This window comes from Phytophthora sojae, assembly GCF_000149755.1.
Source record: "Phytophthora sojae unplaced genomic scaffold PHYSOscaffold_2, whole genome shotgun sequence".
Classification (NCBI taxonomy): domain Eukaryota; phylum Oomycota; class Peronosporomycetes; order Peronosporales; family Peronosporaceae; genus Phytophthora; species Phytophthora sojae.
The window spans coordinates 8,440,109-8,463,952 of NW_009258116.1; the positions used below are offsets into that span (position 1 = coordinate 8,440,109).

Sequence of the window (23,844 nt, forward strand, 5' to 3'; positions counted from 1 at the left end):
TACGATACGCTGCGCAGCGACTCGCTGCACATGCTCACGCTGGACGAGTGGCAGAAGATCATGCGCTGAAAGGCCGGATCCGCTACCGCTCATGGCGTTCCTGCTACCGCGTGATGCCATCATCTAAAGGCTGCAGGCCAGAGCTCGATGCGAGGCCCGGAGGCGAATACATGGACAAGTTTTGAGCAACGGATCCCATCCACGCCTAACAATTAACCCAGGGTGTCGTTGAGGCGCACAGTCCCAAAGCTCCCATCGAATCTAGATGACCGCCGACGCATTTCAACTATGCGGCGACTGCAACGTCAGGTTGCCGTGCCCAGAGATGGCTTCAGCAGCAAAATTTGGTCTGATTAGAGCGCCCGCGATTTGCGCAGGTGATGTCATGCCCGACACGGCTGCGCCTAAGAAATGGGACCAGACAGAGCTGCGCTTGGTGCGGATCCACGTCCAGGACGCAAGAGGACTCGGCCGCAGTCTGCGATCGCGGCGACGGCGTGCGTTCCTGCGTCGCTGCTGCTGGGCTCGCGCCGCCGCATCTCGGGAGCGGTGGAACACCTTTACGTTCAGGTCTCTCGCACCCAAAAGACCCAAACACCAACTCCCACAAGACCCAAAACGGCCCCACCTGTGGCCATAAACGGGCATTTGTAACCCATTTGTGGCTCTGATTCCCGGTACGAGACAGGCCTGTAAGCCTCATATAGGTATTTAACTTTCTCTTTACAGCAACCTCGTGGAGGATCACCCTTGCAAAGCTGCATCGTAGGGCATCAGCTGAGCCCACAGCATAACTCCCTGAAGCAGCTACACTGACTTGGTGCAGACTTTTGCAGGACTCACTTGTTTGTTGCACTGAAGATTACAACTTGTAGTATTGCGCCACTCCGACGAGCTGACTGTGAATTCATGGCGCAGGCCCCATTTTATTTACATGTAGTGAGGCCGGGAAGTGTTCATACGGCCGATTGAGTTGGCTTCGTGTGTCCTCGGCACAAATTTGTGCCGAGATAACAATAGCACCGGCGAGTTCATCCCTTTGATTGTCAGCTATCATTTCGCTGCTGCTTCGCACTTCAACTCGTCGGAGTAGCAAATACTGGAGTAGTTTGAATGTGTCGACTTGACTGCCACCACACACGTCATTGTACACCTGTACCCCCGTGTCCAATGCTCAGGCTGGCTAACATCGCTTCAACCGCATTGCATCTTCACGAGTTGGCAGCGCTCCAGGCCTCAAATAAAAATCTGCAAATAAAAAATACAGCTCCTAATTGAGGAAGCCGCTGTTTCCGTTACAAACCCGAAACGGCTGTATCCATTTCGCAGGAGACTCAATTTCCTCCTGGGTCTGCGCTACTGCCACGCACAACCGCAAAAGTCCAGTCGCGTCAAGAAGAGCAAGCAGCGAGGCGAGCAGCGCCGATACGTTCGAGATGGTCGCGACCAGCAAGGAAGACACCGTCAAGCCCAAGCGCGCGGGCTTCGCGCTCGGCGGGTTCCTGCCCAAGGTGCCCACCTACCGCAAGGACAAGGGCGCCAAGGACGAGCTCTCGTCCGTGCTGGAGCAGGAGGCCGAGGAGGAGCCCGTGCTCGACGACAACCAGGACGACCAGGCGGGCGAGCTGCCCGACTTCCCGGGCGAGCGCCGCTCCCACGACGGCGTGGTGCCCGCTCCGTCCGCTGCGGCGGTGGCCGCCGCCGCCATCCGCCGCCGCGGCATGTCCATCGAGGCGACGGCCACGTCGCTCTACCGCCGCATGAGCGTGCGCCAGAACTCGGCGCCCGAACCGGTAGAAACGAACAAGACGTCGCTCACAGGCAGCACCGGCAGCTCCCCGTCGCCGCGCTCGGACTCGGGCTTCCAGGCGCGACGCGGCATGTGCGTTGCTACCACTTTCGGCACCGGAACTGTGCTGGACGTGCGTCACGAGGACGGCTTTGTCGTGGTGCAGCTGGTGCCCAAGAACCTCGCGTACTTGCGCGAGGAGACCATTATCAGGGAGATTAAGAGCGTCGTGGGCGAGCGCGTGAAGACGCGCTGGGGCATGGCGACCGTGGAGCAGTACTACGTCGACGAGGACATGTATAGCATCGCGCTGGACTGGCGCTGGGACGACGAGCACGTCTGGCGCATGAAGGCCACGACCAAGAAGTTCGAGAAGGTGAACTCGCGCGGCACGCTCATCCAGAACACCAAGAACCGCTTGTTCGAGGGCTACAGCTCGCTGCGGGAGAGCGTCGGCTCCAAGCTCACCACGACGAGCAAGAGGTAGAGATGTTCATTGCTATGCTGCTGTAGGGATTATATATTTTGCTAGAGACCGTTTCTCATGTTGTTTCGTCGCTGTGTCCTTTCGCCCTGGTCGGTTGGTGAGACAGCGTCCCGGTCAGCACCAAGCTCGACGGCGTGGCGGAGCAGCCGGACTTGGGCAAGGCTCAGACGCCTTTCGGTGTTTGCACAGTGCTTGAAGTGCGCCCGGACAAGTTCTTTGTGGTCAAGACGCGATGCGGAGCCACGGCGTACCTGAATGCGGACTCGGTGCGGATGCTGGAACGACGGACGCACTACGCCCACGGAGACCGCGTCAACACTCCGTTCGGATTCGGCCACATCGCGCACTTCCGCGAGGACGACCAGGCGTACGCGGTGGAGTTGGAGGCGCCGTCGCTTGCTGGGCAAACGCCGTTGCTGTTTATCAGCGACGCGCAGGCCGAGACGGCCCTGGCGCATGCACCGGCGGCGGCCAACGCCCGCCTGTCCTCGATTCTGAATATCACGCGCACGTCCATGATGAACGCGGGTGAGCGAATGCGTAGCGCCTCTGTGGCTGCCGGTGGTCTTCCAGCGCTTCCAGCCAACCTGCCTGCTCTTCCTGGGAACCTACCTACGCTTTCGAGCGTCAAGGCTAGGGTATCCTCCATGGCAACCATCAAGATGACCCCGTAAGTTTCGCGGCTTTAAAATGCTGGTGTAGATACCTGACAGGGAGGGTACTGAATTGATTCGTGTGTTTGATACGCAGGAGGCCCAAATACCACAAGGACGAGCGCGTGCTGACCACGTTCGGCTCCGGATTCGTGGTGGAAAGCCGTCCGCAAGACAAGATTTACCAGGTCTATCTGCGCCGCCTCAAGTTCTCAGGCTACTTCCACGAGTCGAGCTTGTCACCGTTCCCGTACGAGCGGGTTACGCACTTCGTGGTGGACGGCCGCACGGTTCTCGCGCCGCCGATTCCCAAGAACGCTAGCGAGTACAAGCGCCGTGCTGTGATCACCGCAGCAATCAAGTCCGCGCGGGAAGGCAAGTATCTCGAGCCGACTGTGACCGTCAAGCCGGAGGAGCCCAAGAAAGAGGAACCTGAGGCAACCATCGACGCCACGGCTGCTGTCGAAGCTGCTGTTGCTGTGGACGCTGCCGCCGCCACCGCTGCGTCTGTCCTCGTACCGGTGCCGGTCGCGGAATAATGCCCCGACAGAGCAACAGAAAAATTATCAGCCAAGTGATGTGGAATGGTTCCACCCACCGACGTGTGGGCATTAGTTGTAGCAGTAACCTAATGGAGCCGCATTCATGTTTCAATCCGAGTAACGTTGCATGTATTCTTACGATGAAGAAAATATGGTCATTGAGTTGGAGTGAACTTTGTAGCGAACCCTCCGCACTGCTCACTCTTTCGCGAGCATGCGGTGCTGCTCCTTGATGATATTATTCTGCCTCGAGCTGATACCAATGTATCGCGAGGACGGCACGGACTCATCGCGTAGCTGATCAGTCTTCTTCTTGCGGTTGTCAGGACTCGAAAAGATCTTCAGTGACGGCCGAGCCGAGTTGTGCTGTGTGATAACAGCACTCGGCTGACCCACAGTTGACGGAGACTTGCGCATTCGCACGGCCTCCTTGTACTGCTTCCGCCAGAAGGCGCCGCCAGTCTCCTTGCGCAACTTGTACGAGCTTTCGGTATCAAACCGCTCGTCGTGAGGTACATCGATGGCACCAGGACACCCAAGCAGAGCTGCGGTTGCTGCCTGTGACATCGGTGTGCGAATGCCTACGTTTGCCTGGGAATACTGAATTGACGTGACAGCGCTTCGAGCGCTGCGATTGAACGTGTTTTGAACGGACGAAACCCCAGGCACGGGAGGGGGGCTCGACTTCCAAGCTGCTTGAGGGATCCGACCCCCCGTGGAGTCCAAATGCAGTGAACGCAGCTCGGCGATCAGCGCCTCGGCCGTTTCCAGCTCCACTCGGTGCTCATTGCGCTGCTGCAGCGCCTCCGCTAGCGCCAAGTCCTTCACCCCCAGCAGCTTCTTCAGTTCTTCCAGTTCCGTCGCATGGGTGCAGCCGCAGTGTTCGTTGGCCTCTCTGCTGCCAGGACGAGGACTCTGCTTGGCCTTCGGGCCTTCCCCGCTCTGCTCCTGCAGTGCATAGTGCTGTAGCTTCTTGTACGCAGCCGCCAGCTCCTCCTGCTGCCGAGCAAAGTCTCGCGTGAGCTGCTCAATCGCCGACGCCATCCCAAGCACCTGCTGATGCGCATCCAGCTCGTCGTCGTCTATCGGCGCGACTGGGTTGAAGTCTTCATCGTCCGCCGAGTACGAGGACTCGTCGCGTGGGTCGATGTACCGCGGCTGCGTCATATCTGCTACTGTCGGTGCCAGACACGAGAGCCGCGGCGGTCCCGAGTCGACTAGGAAACGAGGACGATCATGGCGCGGTGATACTTGTACTGGCAGTGCCAAATATAGCTGCAGGCCTCGTCACACGTCCCATGCGTGTCAAAATGATTATTTTGTGTCGCTACGACACTCCATTGTAAAATACCAATGCAACTCATCCTTGGAGCAAGTCAACCAAGACCGCACCATTGGGAAGGACAGCATACACACAGCAGTGCAGCCCAGTGCAGGACTCACTTGTGGCCGGCATTTGCGCAAAGTTGAAGTGTAGCGCCCACCTTCTATCTTTCATGTCCAGTCGATAGCGCAGGTTTCCATCAACTGACGCGTTTTCTCTGCATGGTTTTCAGTTCCCGAAGAACGTTTGAACCGCTAGAAGCTCGCCATGTCCACTGCCAACGCCCCTGAGTGGCCTGCCATCGCCGAGGACCACCCCATCAACCAGCTGCTCAAGGTGCTGCCGTCCCTCATCGAGGCCGCCAATGGCTACAACGAGGTGTTCGGCGTGACGCTGGACCCGAGCGGCCCATTCACGACCAAGCTCATTCTGCAGAAGTTCTTGCGAGCCAACGCCAACGACGTGGACAAGGCCAAGACGCAGCTGGGCGAGACGCTCGCGTGGCGCAGCAGCTTCAAGCCGCTGGAGACGCTGGGCGAGAAGTTCTCCAAGGAAATATTTGGTGGACTGGGCTACGTGATCGAGATCGAGGGCGTCCCAGAGAGCGAGAACAAGAAGGACGTCGTGACGTTCAACATCTACGGAGCGGTGAAGGACAACAAGGCCACGTTCGGCAACCTCGACCAGTGAGTGGAGCTGTCAGATACCAGAGTGTGATGATCACCTCGCTGACTTTTTGTTTAATTCGTTGTCGTGGCGCATTCAGATTCCTGCGCTGGCGTGTGGCTCTCATGGAGAAGGGCATCCAGAAGCTCAAGCTGAATAAAGCGACGGTGCCCATTCCCGACTACGGAGAGGGCCGCGACCCGTACCAGGGCATCCAGGTGCACGACTACCTCAACATATCGTTCTTGCGCCAGGACCCGGACGTTAAGGTCGCGTCGCGGAAGACCATCGACGTGTTCTCCAAGGTGTACCCGGAAATGCTGAGCCGCAAGTTCTTCGTCAACGTGCCTGTTATCATGGGCTGGATGTTCGCGGCGTTCAAGCTCTTCCTGCCGGCGGAGACCGTCCGCAAGTTCACGGTGCTGAGCTACGGCGAGCAGCTCTTCACCGAACTCGGTGAAGGCGTTCCTGAGATCTACGGCGGCAAGTCCGAACCACTCGACACCATTGGCGAGCAAACGCTCTACGCAGAGTCGACGTAGGCGTTGTTTGTAGCAAGGGTCTTGTCTCCGTTCCGCAAGCAGGACACTATGTGTGTAGCGAGTAATATGTCGGTGGAAACCTGCACGAGCTCCAATGAATCTATCGACCATGCTGATAGGCCGAGTCACTCATCACTTCAATTTGGTGTGCAGCACACACGTAATAAAATGCTGCTAAACTGTTTTCATGAAATCTCTCTACAACTGATACGTTACTTTAATGCCATTTGACCCACTCGCCAATTCATACACCGACGTGGCGGGCGTATCGCACAGTAGCTGCTGGAAGTTGCGCCTCTCCCTCCGCACCATGGGCCTCCTGCGTTCGCTGGCGACTGCAGCTGCGTCTGCGCTGCTGCTCGGACTCCATGGCTCCGATTCCGTTGCTTCCGCGGCGTCCACGGGCGTGGCGGAGCAGCACCGCGTGAGCTTGCGGGTCTTCTTCCGCGCCTTCTGGTACCTTCACGTTCACCCTCCCACCATAACCCGCCACTGCGCCAATGCCTCACGCTCTGTATCTGTTGCACACCACAGTCCTGCGTGCCAATGGTTCGTCGGCGACCCGCTGCTGGAGCTCGTGCGCACGGAGGAGTACCGCAATATCGTCAACCTGACGTGAGTCATTTGGGCGCGAGTGCTGCATCTCCTGGGATGGAATTAATTACCTGACGTCAGGTTGGTGACTAATTAATTGGCATTTGTTGCAGGCTGATCCCGGCTGCTGGGATGAAGGAGAAGGAGGACGGATCGGTCACGTGTGAGGCGGGTCCGTTGGAGTGTGCAGGCCACCGCTGGCAGGTCTGCGTGCTGGACAACGACCGCGATGACGTCGTCAAGTACCTCGGCACGATTGCGGTGCGTGCAATTGCATTCTACGGTTGGGTGTGTGGCAGTTTTAGCTGATAGGATGGTTTCCTGGTAGTGCATTGAAGGAGACGAGTCGGGACAAGTGGGCGACTGGAATACGAAGGTCAAGAACTGCTTGACGGATGAAGAGCGCGTCGTGGTGAAGGAGTGCTTCGATAACCGCAGCAAGGATCTACTAGTGAAGGTACGTTGGCTTGCATCTGATTCTGTAGATGCTGAGGTATAAAGTACTGACTGGAGTGCCTGTGATTGATTCAGATGATTCGCGACGAGCGCTCTGGAAGCGTTCCCTGGATGCCCTACGTACGTTTACTGCCATGCTGCTGTATGTCTCGCTAGAGATGCTCAACTAATCATGCGTTTAATTTACTGGACAGACAATTGTGAACCAAAAGGTGCTTGGCTCGGCTACCGAAGGCGTGGCCTTGAACGCGTTGAAAGCCGGCGTCTGTTCCGCTTACACTGGACCCAAAAGCTCCTACCCGGCGGAATGCGTAAAACTTGCCGGTGAGCAGAAGGAGTTTGCTCCGGAAGCGGCTGTAGTTGTGGACAAGACTGACAAACCCCTAGCGGCGGCCGGAGAGAAGTCTGAAGTCGCTGCTGCTCCTGCTGTGCCTGAGGAGGAGGTGAACGAAGGAGTCCAAGCTCCCGCGAAAGAAAATGCTGTGGTTAGCGGCAATGTCGCTGTGGACGTGAAGCCGGCTGAGGCGACCCCTGCTGTTGCCAACGTGCCAACCACCGCCGCAGTAACCGGGAAGGTGAAGCTTGACATGTACTGGCGAGCTTTTTGGTACGTTATCGTCTTATATCGCCCATATTGCTGCTATCTCTCGGCTGACATGGGTATTTGTGCAGCCCCGGGTGCATGTCGTTCATCACGCGACCCTTGCTTTCGCTGATTCGAAACAAAGAGTACGTCATGCAGTTAATGCAATCTAGCGGTATATTCCACCATCGCCTATTAACTCGTGTGCTTGTTGCTCGCAATCGACCAGATTTCAGGAGATCATCGACTTCCACCCCGTGCCGGCAGCGGGTACAACTTTTGACGCGAAGGGGAACTTTGTCTGCACCGCCGGCATGGTGGAGTGTCTGGGGCACAAGTGGTTGAGCTGCGTAGTCGAGGAGTTCAATCAAATCGGAGACCTCGTCGAGCGTGTTGCTGTGAGTACCTGTGTTGACGCTCACTTGCGTTTTTGGTCTCTGATTCCAATGCTTACGTTGGATGCGTTCTTGACAGTGCATGGAGAGTAAGGACAACAAGGGTATGACCTGGAGCTTCATCATCAACCGATGCTTTGAGGGAGAAGCGAACGCAAAGATGAAAACTTGCTACGACACAAAGAGTGACGAGCTTCTTCGACAGGTAAGACTGTAACGAGCGCACTCTACCTTTACCACCTCGATAATGGATCTAACCTCTCTCTCCTCTGTGGGCATTGTCACTTGGCCCAGAATGTGGCGAAGCGGCAGTCACTGCGTGTACCCTGGGTGCCCTACGTAGGTTATCGATCGTATATCTGCTTATTACCTGATCACTGCTGACAACTTCACCTTGGAACTACGTATACAGGTTATCATCAATGATGAACCACTAGGCGACGCATCGCACGGAATCGGCTTGAAGCAGCTTATGGATGCCGTTTGCAAGGGCTACTCCGGGCCGAAAGATGTACGTTTGTTTTGTATCTCCTTTCGATCGTGAACCTGCTTTAATGATCGTTGATTTCTATGAATTATCAGTTGTGGCCAGCGGCATGCCAGCCTAAGCGGCTTCGTGACGAAGAGGAGTCCAAGCCTCCAGCTGAAGACGCTGTGGTGAAGCCGTGCGCTCCCAAGAAGGACACTGGCAACACTGGGGCGCAGTATGACGATGCCCCAGGTATCGGCAAGCCACTCCCAGTACCAGAGGCGAAAACTGTCACCGAGTTTGACGCCAAGGTCATTGGAGGCAAGCAGGCTGACGAGCAAGAAGCATCCCACGGGGCCACGATGACGGCGGTCATTTTGCCTGGCGCGTGCTTTATTGGTCTGCTTGTCGTGGCGCTGCGACTAACGCGCGACCACAAGAAGGACGCCTAAGCGAAGCGCAAGCTTTGTAAACTGCTCTAGGTGGTACGCTACCACTGGTAGCTAGCCTGTTTTGCATTACGTACAAAAGTGGTTTTCATTCTTCTCTCCTTGTGCCTCATATCGATGAGATGCAGTCAACCCACAAAATTAATTGCACTCATCCTAGACCCCTTCCATATCATCACTATCCTTGCTGTAGCTCTTTTGCTTCTTCTCCGTCACGGGGGGACGCGGGTTCTCCTCGTCCGAGTCGGACTCAATTTCTGGGTTGATGTCCTCATCCGACGACGATCCGTGCGTGTTGCGTGTCATCTCGATACCCGGACTCTCAGTCATAGGCAACTGTAGCATTCAACAACGAATTCCTGTTAGTATCAAGATGAACAGCTTAAAATCCAGTTGATCTTCCCACATACCTGCATGGAGTACGCGAATTGTGAGCTGTTCTGCGTCGGTCGCCAGATAAAGGTCATCGCAGCCGAGACAGTGAAGTTCAGCACCGGCCAAGCCACGAGCTGCATCCATTCCCACTCGACGTCCCATTCAAACACGCCGAGCCGACTGCAGACGGCCACAACTGTAAGAATCGTGAAGAACACGATGAAAGCTGCGAGGGACCACGCCAGCCAGCGGTACATGCTGAGCTTGGCAAACTGCTTCTGGTCGCGAAGATCGCGCAGGATGCGCTCCATCGAGTACTGGATCCACATGATGAACGTGAGGTTGCACAGCAGCTGAATAAACGACCACGCCGTCGGCTTCTCGCGGAAGTCAGCACCACTTGACGTGCCGCGCGTGACCTCGTCGGCGATCCCCGACACAAAGTACGCCAGCGACAGCAGGGCAATCACACTAACTTCAACGCGAGTCATGTGGCTGCGCACAATGCCGTAGCCAAGGCACACCACTAGCAGGATGATACGCGCCAGCGTACGCACGAAGGTCTACCATATAGCGTCAAAAGCATCACAGTAAGTGCGTCAGTTAACAGTTTTTCAACCTCACCTCAACACAATACACAAAACTCACATCCAAAATGACGGCAATCAGGAACGTCGTCGGGTAGGGGCAGCACACGGGCTCGCCTGTCTTGTTCATCCTGAAAAACGCGTAGAACCAGACTGCCGACGCCGCCGTTCCCATGACCAGGATCAGCAGAATTCCCCAGTGGAGCGACAGCAATTGGCGGCGGTAGCGGATGAGCAGGAACACGAAGAACACGTCCAGCACCAGGTATCCGATCGTCAGAAAGGCGCTGAACGGCAGCATGCCGTACAGCACGGCGGGCAGCAGTCCGTACGGGTTGCGCACCTCCATGGAGCCCGTGAACGTGAGCGTCTCGGTGGGGGCGCCCTCGTCGTCCGCGCAGACGAACACCTGCGTGTCCGTCCAGCCGCTCGTGTTCACGAGGTGCGACACGTTGGCGCTCACCGAGGGCATGGACGAGTTCAGCACGGGAAAGACGAAGCGCTGGATGTCCGACATGCCGTCGAACTTCATCCCCTCCACGTCGGAGCAGGCCAGCAGCTCGATCTTGTCGGCCACGGCCTGGAAGTCCTCGTAGCTGTCCACGTGGTAGAAGAAGACCACGAGTCTCCAGCCGGCCATGTCCTGCGTAACATTCACACCGCTGATGTCGATCTACAGTACAGCAACCTCTCCAGTTAGTGATCGTTGATGCATCGCTAGAGGTACTACAGTACGAACGTACCGTGACCGACGAGTTGCCCGTGCGCGCGAGGATGGGCCCCTGGTCCGTGGCGAAGAGCTTCTCCGCGCGCTGGAAGGGCGGCACCCAGTAGCTGCTCTCCACGGGGTAGATGGAGGCGCCCACGGAGCGCAGCGCCAGCGCCAGCAGCAGCAGCAGCGGCACGAGCGAGGACCGCGGCATCTTCGCGAGCTTTCTCTACTCTCGAGCGAAATGCAGACTGAACACGCCTCCGAGGGTATCTGGCGCGCGCCCATTGGTCGAAAACGGAAAGGCGTCTCTCATTGGCTGAAATGTGTTTGAAGACGATGCGACAGTTGATGTGCGTGGCGATGATCATTCCGCACTCGAGAGCTCCGTCATGGCGCCGCTGGTCGGCACGCTTGCCGCCGCCGTGCCGCGCTCCCACGGCGGCTTTTCAAGATGCCGCGGGTACCAATGGAATCTGCTGCTTGTGGCGCTTCTGGTGATGTGTCGGCGAGATCTGCTTGCGGCCTGCTCGATCCACGAGGTGCACGACAAGATCACGGGCTGCAAGGTCACGGAGCGGATGTTCGCGGACGGCCACGGACCCTGGGGGATCGGAGGACGCTCCAGCGTCCACATCAACGCGACGGTGCGTCCACTGGCCGAGGACGAGGTGCAGGACACCATCACGGTGCGCAGACTGCGCGACTACTTTGACTTCGGCGTCGTCTTGGCCGCCTACTCGGCGGACGCGGCGCTCGCTGCGGGCTTCGACGACCGCGCGGCCTGCGGTTGGAACTTCTCCAACGAGAGCAACGTAGAAGGCCAGCTGCAGGGCGAATTCTACCCCGTGAGCAGCGACCAGACGCTGCAGCTCAACGCCACGTTCTACCCGGAGGAGGGGGGACTGCAGACGGTGTTGCTCGTGCCCTGCTGGAAGCAGAAGAGCGAGGGCTTTGGCTACCCCGTGAGTGCAGACGAATTCGTGGCGTATCCGATGGTGGACCCGCTGCTGCATGTGGACGCGGCCATTGCGTTCCAGAACCAGTACGGATACCTGCCCGGGCTGCTGTACGGATTGTTCCCGTTCAAGTAAGTGGATGATTTTTTATTGTCATAATTAGGGTTGGACGATGGAGGACTGATGATTTTTTTTTGCGATGCAGTGGAGTTTTATCGCTGATGTATGGGGCACTGGACGTGTACTTTTTGGCGCTGCTGAACCACTACCGCCAGAGCGTTGTGGGGACCCACTACTTCCTGCTCGTAGTGCTGCTACTTGCAACTGGTGAGTTGAAGTTGTTTCTTGTGTGTATACTGTCAGATTACTTACTGTTCTTGCCGTTGATCTTCACATGCAGGCGAATCGGTTGCGTGGTTTGTGACGTATAAGCTGCTGAACGACTCGGGTATGCCGGTGTGCTGCCCCTACCCGGACTTGGTGCTTTTTTCCACTCTCGTGAAGGTGATGGCAGGTATGGTGGCACGCATCGCTACCACCCTTGTGAGCTTGGGCTACGGAATTGTGCGGATGCAAATATCGTGGCCAGAGGTTTTCGTGGTTTCTGGTCTCGGAGTTTGCTACTTTATCGCAGTGGGGGCACTGGAAGTGAGTCACCTTGTCAATCAGTCGGATGGGGAGGTGCAACCCCCTGCTGTTTGGGAAGCTCTCGTTATTATGACGAACGCTTGCTTCGGGGGGTGGATTTTCTTGTCACTCGAGTTAACCCGCAAGAACCTAGCAGCCTTTGGCCAGGTAACAAGCAAGTGCAGCTGTGATTATTATTGTCCAACTTAACTCTTCTGCTCTGTTTTCCTATCAGACAGCGAAACTGCAGATGTATACCTCACTGAATCGGATCCTCGTTGCTTATGTGGTGTTGTCCTTCATTTTGATGGCAATTGAGGGGGCTGTGTAAGTATTTATTGTAATTTTTACCGATAGTTTGGTTGAATTCCCATCATCTTTCCATTGCTAACGGATCTGTACGTGGTATGCCTGCGTTGCAGCTATTCAGGCGCAGTATGGGTGCCGTGGCCGTATATGTGGGTGATATGGGCGGCTACTCGCCTGCTCTTTTTCGGAATTTTGATGGTAGTGGTTTACCTGTGGCGGCCGACACAACACGGTCTGCTGTATGCCCGGATGGACCAACTACCAAGTCGTGAGCCGGTCACACCGTCTTCAATTGCTCAGGGGATCGAATTGACGCAGCGCGTGGCATCCGCTGCGGATGATGAAAGCTCACCCTCAGCGAAGGCTTCGCCGGTCAAAGCGGGATCCACCACTAGCTCACGTGACTCTACTGTCGAGTCCCTGTGAGACGGGGTAGAGCAAACAGGTATGTGTAGTCATGAACGAGTCGTGAAAAAGGGAGCGCAGGCGCGCTTAACAGGTAATAATTAGTATGAGGCTCGCGCTGACAAACTGAAATCGGTCTGGCGTCATGGGGCTATTCGAACTATCGTAACATGCAGTAAACACGCGCGGAGCGAATTCACGTGGGTGAAGGTACGGACGGCATCGTGGGCTCCTTTATCGACCAAAATGGCCCTCAAACTGCCTCAATCTCCGTCAGCAACAGTGTGGTGCTAACATGCAGGGAGAGGTCAGGGTTTCGCCAAGCTTGCAGGATGCAACATCCCTCCTATATATAGGGGTCGCTGTGAATGAAGTCATTATTGTCGTATCGGAATAGTCCACACCAGAACTGGGGCTGTATTATCCGCGATAAGAACGCCAAGGGAGGTGCCGCTGCTTACCTGGGGTCCTGCTTGGAATCAAGACATAAGTCGCCCAGATCAGTCGATAACGATCACAGGTGTTAGTACTGCTGCCCAAGTTGAAGGCCGGGACTCGACGAGGACGAGAGCTCCACCTGTGGCAGCCGTTGACCTTCCGCACAAGGAAGTCAGCCGCCCCATGCGCCTTGCTCCTGCGAGATTTCAAGTCCGTTTCGTTTAGAACCTCGAGACACCCGAGAGCAGACACACCCGCCGCCAGCCAAGCTACTGCTGGCGCCTCGACGAAGTCGTTAGGCCCCCCCCGCTGCATGGGAAGGGGATTCATGCGCCAGTCCGTACACCCAATGGAAGCAAACGCAGACGGCGACAAGCGACGCAAGCTCGGCATGGAAGACGATGACTGGCAGGACTTAGCGACGGAGAACTCGTCCGAAAGCGTGCAACCAGAGACTACAGATCATTCGCACACAGCGAACTATCGAGGGCCTACATTTAACGACGACCCCACCACTGCTCCGGATTTCATGACCCAAGACAACTCACTAAGCAACGATCTACCTCAAGCTGCAAGGCCGCCGCTGGTGACGAAAAACAGCAACGCCAAGGTGAATGGCACCTCCGACCCCAATGCTCATGAATTTGAAGATGACGACATCGAAGGAGCAGCAGAAGTTCTTCACGCAGCTCCTCAGACTGGAGGCAACGAGTATACTGTCACCAAGACCGGTAGGCAGCTCACATTCGCGGACGAGACCGGCGGCGCACTAGTGGAAATGAACTACTCTAATCGAACACACTACAGCAAGCAGGCAGGTCCGGGCACGGTTCAAGGAGTTCCCAAGGGTGGTTGCTGCGTAATCCAGTAACTTCACCTTGCCGCACTCGGTCCCGAAGGAGTTCCGAGCCCCGCCAAATTCAACTCTGCTCCGTGTTGAAGTCGATTACCGCCGCCACAAGCAATCGTCCCGGCATCATAATTATCAGCGCAGTCTGCCTCCACCCAGTCAGGTAGAAGATGCACACAGCCCTTTCAGTCACATAATATAATGCATAGTTCTCGCCCATTCGTTCTGTGTTTCCCGAATAACCCTGCCGAAGACACACAGATACTAACCAGGTAAGGCATGCAACAAAAGCAGTCAATGATACGAACAGCAGACGTGGGAACAAAGCGACGTGGTTGATCAAGCAAACGTGTGAGTTTCTTGACTAGTTACACTTCCCAGCATGACCTTCTTGTTCCCCAAAATACTCTCAGCGGAATGGCGACAACGAGCCAAGCGCAGTGAGCAGCGCAGCGAGCGCTCGCTCGGGCCAGAATCGACGTCGCTGTGGCGACCGAGTTAACACTCTACTTGTTGGCCTTAGCGGCCTTGTGGCGAGCGATACGGCGGCCGACACCGCGCACCTTCTTGCCGCGGTTCTTGGCCTCCTTAATCTGCTTGCGCGAGGTCTCGACCTTCTCGACCAGACCCTGGCGGATCAGACGGTACTTGGGCTCGAAGCGCTTGGCGTCGTTCACCGTGTCGTACACGAGACCGAAGCCCGAGGACTTGCCGCCACCGAACTGGGTGCGGAAGCCGTACAGGAAGACCGTGTTGGCGTCCTTCACCTTGTACATCTGCGCACAGCACCATCAATACCGTCAGCCACCCGATCTCTGCATCCCTTTCTCTCTCTGAATATCCGTGTTGTCCAGCCAGCCAGTCAGCAATTGCAGCTATCCGCCGCCTCCTTGCGGGTAAATTTCCTGACTGTCAGGAGTGCAATCGGCTCTGAATACCTCGCTCCGCTGCTGCTGAGAAGAACTCTTTCCGAGCTAGTATATCTGTGTTCCTGTGTGTGTCCTGAAGCTGCTGCCTGCCTGCCTGCCTGACTGACTGACTGGATGGATAGTTTGTATGTTTTCGGGTGCGTGTCGTACCTTGGCGATCTTCTCCTGAAGCTCAGCCTTGGGCACGTTGGCGCGGCCCGGGTGGATGACCTCCACCACCTGGCGATTGGTCGAGGATGGCACAGTAGAGGCAATAGAAGGTCAGACATGCAGACGCTAGAGTTGTGCTGCGCAGGGCGGACGGGCAATGGACGCACCATTTGGCGGCGAGCCAGAAGCGTGTTGCGGAGGAACTTGCGCGTGCGCACCGTGACGGGGACCTTGTCAGCCATGCTTGTTGTCTTTGACTTAGTAACGAGAAGTTCTGCGGGGAATGGACTGAGCCGCTGGCGGGCGGCTCGAGCGAGGCGAAGACCTCCAGAGCCAACCAATCCGCCGCTCTGCGCGCGGGCCAATCAGCGCGCGAGGCCGCCCCGGCCGGCTCCTACATATCGAAAATATCAGGATTATCATATATAGCAGTCCAAAACAGAGCTTACGTGAAGATGTTCTTCATAATATTATGAAAAAGATACGAATATACAGGTCAGTTGTTTGGCGCAATACTCGCTACAGTGACATGCCACTAAAGGTATCCCGCCAATGCGCCATGTAGCCATGTTCGACATGCACGAAGGGCAATATGGAAGTTGGGGAATTACATGCAATTTGGCGCGGACTCCGCGTGTCTAAAGCTATGCACAGCAATATGTCGCTATAGTAATAGCTGCACAACTGCAGCACCGGCACGGGACATTTAGGCCGCGGCCTCGGTGGCGGCCGCCGTCTGCTTGAGCATCTTCTGGGCGCGAGCCTCGGCCTTCTTGGCGGCGTTCTCCTGCAGACGCTCCTCCTCGGCGTGCGCCTGCTTCTGCAGGTCGTCCAGGATCGACTGCTTGTAGTCCTCGAACGTGCCGTCGTACACCACCACGTCCTGGTCGCCGCACACCCACAGCACACACTCGGTCGACTCGATCAAACGGGCGTCGTGCGTAACAATCACCACACCGCCCTCGAACTCGCGGATGGCGTCGCACAGCGCGTCGATGGACTCGATATCCAGGTTGTTCGTCGGCTCATCCAGGATCAGGATGTGCGGGCGCATCAGGATCAGCTCGGCGATCACCACACGGGCCTTCTGGCCACCAGACAGCAGGCGGTTCTTGATCTCGTGTGCGTGGCCCTCGAGGCCGACCTTGCCGAGCAGGTTACGCACCTGCTGATAGGACTGGTCCTGGAACAGGCGACGCAGGTACTCGACGGGCGTCTCGCCCATGGGCAGCTTGTCCACGAAGTGCTGGTTGTAAATACCCAGACGCACGCGCGGGTTGCGACGCACCTCGCCCTCCGTCACGATGACCTCACCCGTGATCATCTTCAGCAGCGTACTCTTACCCACACCGTTGGGGCCCACGATACACACGCGCGACGACGTGTCGATACCGAAGTCCGAGTTCTTGAACAGGTACGGGCCCTCGCCATAGCGGAAGCTGGCCTCGCGAACCTCAAGAATGGGAGGCGACACGACCGTCGTCTCCGGGAAGCTGAACTGCACAATGTACTCCTTCGGCCGCTCCAGCAGCTCCATGGGGGCCGATGCATCGGCCGCGTCATCGGGCATAAGCGCCTTCTTCTTCGCCGAACGAGCACCAGGCTCACGTTTCTTCTTGACGATCTCTGTAGCCTTCTTCGACGACTTACCGGAAGCCTTAAGGTTACGGAGCTGCTTCTGCTGCTTCTCCCAGGCCTTCTCCATCTGCTTCCGCTTCTGCTTCTCCATCTCACGGAACATGTCGTAGTTACCCTTGTAGTGGGCGATCTTCTTGTTCTCAAGGTGCAGCACCTCCGTACACACGCTGTTGAGGAAGTCGGCATCGTGGGACACCACGAGCAGCGTCTTCTTCCACTTCTGCAGGTAGTCGTCCAGCCAAATGACGGCGTTCAGGTCCAAGTGGTTCGTCGGCTCATCCAGCATCAGCAGCGTCGGCTCCACGTACAGGGCCTTGGCCAGCGAGATACGCATACGCCAACCACCCGAGAAGTCCTTCGTGACCTTCTCCTGCATGGCCGAGTCGAAACCCAGACCGAAAAGAATACGGCGCGCGCGGGCCTCGGCAGCAGACGCGTTCATGGTCGACAGCTGCTCGTACACCTCGTTCAGTCGGTCGTCCAGGGCCGAGTCCTGCTTGGTCTCCAGCTCGGCAAGCAGGTGCTTCTCCTCCTCCAGCAGCGCCCAGCGCTCGGCGTCGGCCTTCAGCACGGCGTCGACAGCGCGCGTGTCGTCGGCCACAACCTCCTGCTCCACGTACAGGCAGTCGATCTTGGGCGGGATCTTGAGCTCGCCCAGCGCAATCATCTTCAGGATCGTGGTCTTACCCTGACCGTTGGGTCCGACCAGACCGTACTTGCCGCCAGCGTTAATGTGCAGCGACGCGTTGTCGTACAGCAGCTTGTTGTGCGCGTTGATGCTGAAGTTCTCGATGTGGATGTCCGTGGCGTTCTCCCAGTTCGAGTCCTCCGTGAAGGCCTGCTGCGAGACGGAGAACTGCGCGCCGTCCATGGGGTTGGCGGCGCGGTGGTACTCCTCCTCGCGCTCCTGGCGCTCCTGCTCTTCTTTCAGGCGCTTGCGCTCCTTGTTGCTGAGGCGCTTGCCGTCCTTGTCCTTCTTGCTCTTCTTGTCCTTCTTGCTCTTCTTCTCTCCGTCGTCGTCGTTCTCCTCCTCGTCGTCGTCGTTCGTCTCAAAGGGGAGCTTGGATTTCTTCTTCTTTTTCTTCTTGTCCTTCTCCTCCTCCTCCTCGGGCTGGTCCACGGGGTCGAAGAACAGGTCGGTGGAGATCATCTTCTTCTTGCCCTTCTTCTTGTCCTTCTTCTCCTTCTTCTTCTCCACCACAGGCTCCGGCTTCTCCTCCTCCTCCTCTTCCTGCTCGTCTTCTTCCACCTGCTCCTCTTCCTCCTCCTCGCTCTCCTCCACCTGGGCCTTCTTCTTCTTGTCCTTCTTCTTGTTCTTCTTCTTGCTCATACTCGCATCCACCTGCGCGTACTCGTCCACTTCTTCCTCCTCCTCCTCTTCCTGCTCCTCCTGCTGCTCGTCTTCGCTGTCGCTGTCGTCCATGAGCGCCGCGAAGTTGACGTTCTTCTTGTTCTTCTTCTTGTTCTTCTTCTTGCTCATGCTGACCGCCACCTGCGCGTACGGGTCCTCCTCGTCCTCCTCCTCCTGCTCCTGCTCCTGCTCGGCGTCCGAGGCCGTGCGCTGGCTGGCCTGCTCCTCGCTGGCCTTGGCGGCCTGGCGCTGCGCCTTCTTGGCCTTCAGCTTCTCCTTGCGCGCCGCCTTCTTGTCGCTCTCGCCGGCGGCCGCGGGGGCCGGGGGCGGCGCCTTGCGCGCGTCGTCCGAGTCCGAGTCGTCGCCGCGACGGCCTCCCTTCTTCTTGCCGCGAGCCATCGTCCGTCACTCACTTACTCTGAGGGTCCGATGGGGAAATGGCTCGGCCTCATGACTGGACAAAAACGTTAGTCTGGTGTACCCATTATAAGGGGTATGAATTAACAAGCGCAACACTTCAACTTGTACCCGTTTTAAAGGGTAAGATTTAGGGAGCTCGACGTCTCCAACGTGTTTTGCTTTGGTGGTGAATGCATGATGGCGGTGCTCTCGCTACTTGCTGTTGCTGAAGACGGAAGGGTTCTGCGTTACGACGAGCTGCGGATTGTGTGGGTGCGTGCAATACAGAGTGTTGCATTAGAATGAGGTGCATGGTGGACACTTTGTAGCTTGACAAGTTGAAGGTGCCGCGTACCGTTTGGCGGGCGCCGCACTCGACACGAGCGACCTTGACGGAGCTCAGCGCGTCAACAACCACTGGGGCGTCTTCATCATCCAAAGACCCTGTGCCAAGCTTCCCGTCGCGGCCGCTTCCCCAGCAATAAAGCGCGCCGTCACCTGTCCAAGAAGTTTGAGTAACTTCAGTTCCAAAACCACGCTGACCGACAGATTCAATCCACGTACTCGACACAGCAGCCGAATGGCCCTCTCCGCAAGAAATGTGGGTGATCTCCTTAAAGAGCAGCGTTGACACAACCTCCGGGTCCTGGACGAACTGGTAGCTCTTCTGTCGAGCGCCGTCGTAGCCCGATTGAAACAGCGCCTCGTTCTCGATGTCGCCCTACACGAACTCGTATGTAAGTCGACAGTAGTTGATTATTGCAGCTAAGCAGGACAGTCACACTTACCAGTCCCAGCCGACCATTTTCCGCTAGCCCCCACGCATAAAGAGTCCCCGGGCCAACGAGGGCTATGCGGCACTGAGAGTCCTCAGCCTCTACACCGTCCAGGGTCGCTTTCATTCGGGCCCCCACCTACCCATGCACCATTGCAATAGTGTAAGCTCAACCATGCTAGAGCGACAGCTTATTACACAGCTACTGAACTCTTACTTGGTAGGGGATCGAGATAACGGGGATCTTTATCCCTGAACTACTGGGGGCCTTCTCGTCTTCGCCTGCGCCAAACACACTCATGCCCAGCTACCAGGCAAATCAGTCAGAGAGGCTCCACAAGTATCTACATGATTGCTGCTTACCCTTATCGGATCTGGGTCGACGCGAGTTTGAGCAACTACCACAGCTTTGGCTCCAGCCTTTTGGGCTATCGAAATCTGAGCACCGTTCCCCATTAGATAAATCCACGGAGCAACCCTCTTCCGTAGACCTTTTGAGCTTACCTGTTTCCCCAGCACATCCTCTTTGTACGAAACAATCGACCACGGCCGCTTTCCAGGCGTTTGGAGCTGCTCAAGCAGCAGTTCGCCATGAAGACTTTTGCGTATCATAACAGCAGGAATCTTAAAAATGTCGGTGTCGCTGTCCTCCTCGTCGATCTCCAGCGAGAACGCGTCCGCCTCTAGAAAGTCGAAAATGATCACAACACCGACTGCGCCTGCGTTTTGTGCGTCCTTGACCAGCGCAACCAACGAGCTCATGAGGCGTCCGATAAGTTCGGCCGCCTCTAGCGCGTCTGCATCAAAGGCAACGTCCTCTTGGCCAAACTCCAGTACAGCGATTCGACCAACGACTTCATCAGGTCGAACGTACAACCGCAGACTCGACAGACGCTCGGGTGAGTAGAATAGCTGCGCTTTCACCCCCGTAGCATTCAGCGTGGGGCCAACATTCGCCGGTACGCAAGGGATCTCCAGCAGTTCAGCAGGGCGCGACGAGTCCAGCAACAGAGAGATCCAATGACCTGTGGACGTGCCTCGATCAAGTAGTGCGATTCTACCCGTACAGCGCGCGAGACTGGATCGAAGCTGTGAATCGGACCGATTGTAAACTGCAGCACTCAACGCTGCTGATGCCGCTGAAGACGAAGCTGATGCACTTGGGTAAACCTGAATCGATCCACCGAATTCATCAGCGGGCAAAGGCACAGCGAAGACTGAGCCTGTAATCGCACGCGAGAGCTGCGATGGCTGGGCTCCGAATCGTGCACATAATGCAACTGCGCGGAGAGATTCACCCTCTGAGAGTTTTTCATCGAGGTCTGGGCTGCTGGATCGTCGACGGTACGGATACTGGTCCACCGAGAGGGAGACCTGAACTCGTGACGCTACAGCAAGTGCATGCTCCTTGCCTGCTGCTATTTGATGCACGCTTAGGGCTGACAGGGCTGCGTTCTCCAGGGGTGCAAAGGCACTCTCACGTGCATCCGTGGGGCCACGCCGCTTCCAGGCACCCCACTCGAAAACGTGTCTTGCGGGGGCACGACCGATAGCGAAGACATGGTTGCCACCCACGGCGATACTCTCGATCGGCTCCTTGAGTGCGTCAATGCGCGTAGGAGACGGTATGTAGACGAAGTTGCTGCCGCTGATGTTTGGGTCCAAGAAGCCAACGCGAAAGGAATCCGAGTAACCGAGACCCAGTTGACCATCGGAGCCTTCGCCCCAGCTGAACACGCTGCCGTCCTCAGTCACGACCATACTGAAGTAGCAGCCGCAAGCTACCTGCGTGACTCGCATCTCCTCGAAGTAGCTGGAGTCTAGCTGCAGCGGTAGATCGATGACAGGATACTCGCGTCCAGTGTGAGGATCGAATTGAGACCGAAAGATGGCGTCGCTGCGCTCTGAATCGTCCTCTGCGACTGCGAAGTCCCCATGTCCAAGCTGCCCATAGCCACCAGACCCCCAAGTGTAGACGATTCCTCCAGCACTCAAGGCAACCGAGTGATGACTCCCAAGTCGTGAGTCAACAATAATCACATCGTTTAGATCGTCCACTCTCGTCGGTTGTCTCCGAACAAGCCCAGCCGTACTGCCAAAGCCACTGCCGTCTTGTGAATGAGGTGGTATGAGGAACCCAAAGGAGCCTGGAACACCCGCACCCCACGTGAACACTTGGCCATCGGAAGCAACAGCACTCGCGTGAGTTTCGCTTAGTGCCACGCGCGATATCCGCAGCTCATTGTGCTTGAAAAATGCCGCCAGCAACGGGGATACCACGTGCCGCGACAACTCGAGGTTTGCGTGACCCAATTGGGCTCGAGCGTTGGCTCCGAACGAGTACACAGCGCCATGGTGGGCGAATTGCTCCACCTTCTGCTGTCGTAAGCGCTCTCGCTTCTTCTTGCGCGTGACCACCACGTCCTGGATCTTTTGAGCGGCTTGAGCAAGTTCCTGCTCCACTTCGAGCTGCAGCTCAAGACGACGCTCGGCAGCTTCACGACGCGCCAGCATTCCTCGAGAACAGCGTTGAATCACCACCGCAGCCTCTTCCTCCGACAAAAACTCTCGCTGCACGAAGCAGCGCAACAGGTTGACGATCTTTGGCGTCTGCTTGACCCAGAGTATGAAGCGGGATCGAGGAAGATCTTGCTCGTCGTCCAGGTCGCAGTGCACGAAGCACTGTCGGGTGAGCTCGGCCACTTCGCTCATGGGGCAGAGCGCTGCCAGCCTCGGGCCTAAGCCTTTCGTAGCCTTGGAGAGTCCACGGACAGCCGACTTGATCAGAATTCCGAGTTCGTCGCGCGTGATGGCGCCCGAATCATCGAAGTCGAAGATACCGAAGACAGCGCCCGCCTTCTCCTCAAGCTTGCCGTCCGCAGCGGTGAGCGCCAGAGCCGTGAGGAACTCGAGTCCGTTCACAATGGTGCTGCTGTGCGTGTTCTGGAACGTGGCAAACCACCGATGCAGCATCGTCTTGAACAGCGGGTTACTGCGGAGTCCCACCAGGTCCTCAAACTGCTGGAGAGTGAGGCAAAAGTTGAACGACAGGCGTCGCAGCCTCATTGACAGGAACGCGATCTCGTCCAGACCCCTACAGCAGCAGCAGCAACAGACACGAACCCCGTTCAGTACCATACCGAGCCAAATCTCAGTCGACAAGTGCACGCACCAGACTTGCGTGAGCAGCACCAAGTGACTCAAAACAGCGGCATCTTGCTCTCGGTACTGCACGCGGGAGAACCGGCCTCCCATTTCTCCCTCCTCAAGCCCCAAGCTCCAGCGACGTCGCTCGGCCCAAAGTCTACCACCACAATCGAAGAGCCGCGACGCATTCGAGGGTCGTTGGCATATCGGGGCTAACCTTAGGGTTCGAGGTGAGTTGAGCTTCATGCTGCTGCGGAGCTACCGGAGCTTGAAGCGCACGAGTGTCATTTTGCCGCATTCCTTACATTTGGAGGGCGTTTGAGTATCGGATACCGGAATTTGGCGCGCGAAAACGCGGCGCACAGAGCAGCTACAGACAGCTATGGGCGCTCGGGACGACGACGGCGAGCCTTCGCAGATCCTGGAGCACGTGTTCCTGGGCTCCAGGGCCCACGCGCGCGACAAGGAGCTGCTGCAGCGGCTGGGGATCACCCACGTCTTGAATGTACGCACACACTTGTAGCTGTGAAACGAAGGGGGGTCTAAATGCTGGAGTGGATGGTGGATGGTGCAGGTGACGCCCCCGAAGAAGATGGACCCGGTGGCTGGAGTGCCCAATTTCTTCGAGAAGGACAAGCTCTTCACGTACAGGCGCTGCCCCATCTTCGACAACAAGGCGGAGGACATCTCGGGGGTGCTCGAAGGCTGTGTCGCCTTCATGGACCAAGCCAAGTACTATGGTATCACCACCATTTATCTGTCTATGTCTGGGTGGAGAGAGATGGAGCTGCTAACGGTGGCCAAGTGCGGCGTATGTTGTGCATTTCTCCCTCGTTCATGTCCTGATCTGCAGGTCGCATCCTCGTTCACTGCAACAAAGGGGTCAGTCGCTCGTCGTCCATGGTCGTGGCGTACCTCATGAAACTGCGGGCCATGACTTTCGAGCAGGCGTTGGCCTTTGTGGTTGAACGCCGCCCCATTGCCAACCCCAACGAGAGCTTCCGTCGACAGCTGCAAGAATACGGACGTCGTCTCCAGCGCAGCGCACCGAAGGAGAAAGGAGCTCGAGTTGCTCGCGGCCCAGCAGGACCGCAGCTGCCACCTTCAGCAAAGTCAGCAGCTGAAGCGAGCGAAGAGGAGGCTGCCGCGTCCATTGGACCACAACTGCCCCCGCACCTCATGAAGGCGCGAAAACTTGAGACTGAAGCCTCCAGTGTTGATACTGGTGATGCCATCACGGACAAGAT

At 57.0% G+C, this 23,844-nt stretch overlaps 15 protein-coding genes across 15 annotated transcripts; 10 read left to right on the forward strand and 5 right to left on the reverse strand.

The window, feature by feature from the left end:
* Window positions 1-1,830: 1,830 nt before the first annotated feature.
* Window positions 1,831-2,335, forward strand: PHYSODRAFT_285075 (hypothetical protein). Its single transcript, XM_009522413.1, has one exon. It carries the CDS (start codon window positions 2,049-2,051, stop codon window positions 2,274-2,276), a length of 228 nt encoding a protein of 75 aa, XP_009520708.1. The 5' UTR covers window positions 1,831-2,048; the 3' UTR covers window positions 2,277-2,335.
* A 397-nt stretch (window positions 2,336-2,732) lies between these two features.
* Window positions 2,733-3,525, forward strand: PHYSODRAFT_354068 (hypothetical protein). The gene is made up of 2 exons (XM_009522414.1): window positions 2,733-2,946; window positions 3,027-3,525. The coding sequence occupies exons 1-2, from the start codon at window positions 2,792-2,794 to the stop codon at window positions 3,466-3,468; spliced, it is 597 nt and encodes a 198-aa protein (XP_009520709.1). The 5' UTR covers window positions 2,733-2,791; the 3' UTR covers window positions 3,469-3,525.
* Window positions 3,526-3,669: 144 nt separating this feature from the next.
* Window positions 3,670-4,515, reverse strand: PHYSODRAFT_485803 (hypothetical protein; the record flags this gene model as incomplete). Its single annotated transcript, XM_009522415.1, has 2 exons — window positions 3,670-4,319; window positions 4,386-4,515. 2 exons carry the CDS (start codon window positions 4,513-4,515, stop codon window positions 3,670-3,672), a joined length of 780 nt encoding a protein of 259 aa, XP_009520710.1.
* A 547-nt stretch (window positions 4,516-5,062) lies between these two features.
* PHYSODRAFT_485057 (hypothetical protein) lies at window positions 5,063-6,003 on the forward strand (the record flags this gene model as incomplete). The annotated part of the gene is made up of 3 exons (XM_009522416.1): window positions 5,063-5,173; window positions 5,267-5,481; window positions 5,562-6,003. The coding sequence occupies 3 exons, from the start codon at window positions 5,063-5,065 to the stop codon at window positions 6,001-6,003; spliced, it is 768 nt and encodes a 255-aa protein (XP_009520711.1).
* Window positions 6,004-6,313: 310 nt separating this feature from the next.
* Window positions 6,314-7,096, forward strand: PHYSODRAFT_479944 (hypothetical protein; the record flags this gene model as incomplete). Its single annotated transcript, XM_009522417.1, has 4 exons — window positions 6,314-6,459; window positions 6,538-6,618; window positions 6,711-6,858; window positions 6,926-7,096. The coding sequence occupies 4 exons, from the start codon at window positions 6,314-6,316 to the stop codon at window positions 7,094-7,096; spliced, it is 546 nt and encodes a 181-aa protein (XP_009520712.1).
* Window positions 7,097-7,128: 32 nt separating this feature from the next.
* Window positions 7,129-8,952, forward strand: PHYSODRAFT_487619 (hypothetical protein; the record flags this gene model as incomplete). The annotated part of the gene is made up of 8 exons (XM_009522418.1): window positions 7,129-7,173; window positions 7,248-7,660; window positions 7,726-7,782; window positions 7,866-8,034; window positions 8,111-8,236; window positions 8,326-8,370; window positions 8,444-8,542; window positions 8,614-8,952. The coding sequence occupies 8 exons, from the start codon at window positions 7,129-7,131 to the stop codon at window positions 8,950-8,952; spliced, it is 1,293 nt and encodes a 430-aa protein (XP_009520713.1).
* A 136-nt stretch (window positions 8,953-9,088) lies between these two features.
* Window positions 9,089-10,908, reverse strand: PHYSODRAFT_344948 (hypothetical protein; the record flags this gene model as incomplete). The annotated part of the gene is made up of 5 exons (XM_009522419.1): window positions 9,089-9,285; window positions 9,360-9,887; window positions 9,973-10,584; window positions 10,655-10,849; window positions 10,873-10,908. 5 exons carry the CDS (start codon window positions 10,906-10,908, stop codon window positions 9,106-9,108), a joined length of 1,551 nt encoding a protein of 516 aa, XP_009520714.1. The 3' UTR covers window positions 9,089-9,105.
* A 104-nt stretch (window positions 10,909-11,012) lies between these two features.
* PHYSODRAFT_482447 (hypothetical protein) lies at window positions 11,013-11,714 on the forward strand (the record flags this gene model as incomplete). The annotated part of the gene is made up of 1 exon (XM_009522420.1): window positions 11,013-11,714. The coding sequence occupies one exon, from the start codon at window positions 11,013-11,015 to the stop codon at window positions 11,712-11,714; it is 702 nt and encodes a 233-aa protein (XP_009520715.1).
* An 86-nt stretch (window positions 11,715-11,800) lies between these two features.
* Window positions 11,801-12,941, forward strand: PHYSODRAFT_479246 (hypothetical protein; the record flags this gene model as incomplete). The annotated part of the gene is made up of 4 exons (XM_009522421.1): window positions 11,801-11,906; window positions 11,980-12,374; window positions 12,442-12,533; window positions 12,629-12,941. The coding sequence occupies 4 exons, from the start codon at window positions 11,801-11,803 to the stop codon at window positions 12,939-12,941; spliced, it is 906 nt and encodes a 301-aa protein (XP_009520716.1).
* A 745-nt stretch (window positions 12,942-13,686) lies between these two features.
* On the forward strand, window positions 13,687-14,229 carry PHYSODRAFT_482700 (hypothetical protein; the record flags this gene model as incomplete). The annotated part of the gene is made up of 2 exons (XM_009522422.1): window positions 13,687-13,800; window positions 13,969-14,229. The coding sequence occupies 2 exons, from the start codon at window positions 13,687-13,689 to the stop codon at window positions 14,227-14,229; spliced, it is 375 nt and encodes a 124-aa protein (XP_009520717.1).
* Window positions 14,230-14,536: 307 nt separating this feature from the next.
* On the reverse strand, window positions 14,537-15,565 carry PHYSODRAFT_285079 (hypothetical protein). The gene is made up of 3 exons (XM_009522423.1): window positions 15,455-15,565; window positions 15,288-15,356; window positions 14,537-14,984 (listed from the first exon to the last, which is right to left on the reverse strand). Exons 1-3 carry the CDS (start codon window positions 15,527-15,529, stop codon window positions 14,715-14,717), a joined length of 414 nt encoding a protein of 137 aa, XP_009520718.1. The 5' UTR covers window positions 15,530-15,565; the 3' UTR covers window positions 14,537-14,714.
* A 428-nt stretch (window positions 15,566-15,993) lies between these two features.
* PHYSODRAFT_555261 (hypothetical protein) lies at window positions 15,994-18,675 on the reverse strand (the record flags this gene model as incomplete). Its single annotated transcript, XM_009522424.1, has 3 exons — window positions 15,994-17,898; window positions 18,046-18,144; window positions 18,418-18,675. The coding sequence occupies 3 exons, from the start codon at window positions 18,673-18,675 to the stop codon at window positions 15,994-15,996; spliced, it is 2,262 nt and encodes a 753-aa protein (XP_009520719.1).
* Window positions 18,676-18,823: 148 nt separating this feature from the next.
* On the reverse strand, window positions 18,824-22,705 carry PHYSODRAFT_487209 (hypothetical protein; the record flags this gene model as incomplete). Its single annotated transcript, XM_009522425.1, has 6 exons — window positions 18,824-19,396; window positions 19,464-19,589; window positions 19,668-19,757; window positions 19,814-19,888; window positions 19,955-22,544; window positions 22,623-22,705. The coding sequence occupies 6 exons, from the start codon at window positions 22,703-22,705 to the stop codon at window positions 18,824-18,826; spliced, it is 3,537 nt and encodes a 1,178-aa protein (XP_009520720.1).
* Window positions 22,706-22,979: 274 nt separating this feature from the next.
* On the forward strand, window positions 22,980-23,443 carry PHYSODRAFT_478610 (hypothetical protein; the record flags this gene model as incomplete). The annotated part of the gene is made up of 3 exons (XM_009522426.1): window positions 22,980-23,102; window positions 23,172-23,337; window positions 23,403-23,443. 3 exons carry the CDS (start codon window positions 22,980-22,982, stop codon window positions 23,441-23,443), a joined length of 330 nt encoding a protein of 109 aa, XP_009520721.1.
* A 54-nt stretch (window positions 23,444-23,497) lies between these two features.
* On the forward strand, window positions 23,498-23,782 carry PHYSODRAFT_436809 (hypothetical protein; the record flags this gene model as incomplete). The annotated part of the gene is made up of 1 exon (XM_009522427.1): window positions 23,498-23,782. A coding segment is annotated over one exon (285 nt), but the record flags the coding sequence as incomplete, so codon positions are not given.
* Window positions 23,783-23,844: the final 62 nt, after the last annotated feature.

Bases quoted from the DNA above. Each gene is read 5' to 3' on its own strand.
- PHYSODRAFT_285079 (XM_009522423.1), bottom strand. From the start codon at position 15,529: ATGGCTGACAAGGTCCCCGTCACGGTGCGCACGCGCAAGTTCCTCCGC. The intron at 15,357-15,454 runs GTGCGTCCATTG...ACCAATCGCCAG, and splicing joins TTCTGGCTCGCCGCCAAATG to GTGGTGGAGGTCATCCACCC. The intron at 14,985-15,287 runs GTACGACACGCA...TGCTGTGCGCAG, and splicing joins TTCAGGAGAAGATCGCCAAG to ATGTACAAGGTGAAGGACGC.
- PHYSODRAFT_354068 (XM_009522414.1), top strand. From the start codon at position 2,792: ATGATGAACGCGGGTGAGCGAATGCGTAGCGCCTCTGTGGCTGCCGGT. The intron at 2,947-3,026 runs GTAAGTTTCGCG...TTTGATACGCAG, and splicing joins GCAACCATCAAGATGACCCC to GAGGCCCAAATACCACAAGG.
- PHYSODRAFT_285075 (XM_009522413.1), top strand. From the start codon at position 2,049: ATGGCGACCGTGGAGCAGTACTACGTCGACGAGGACATGTATAGCATC.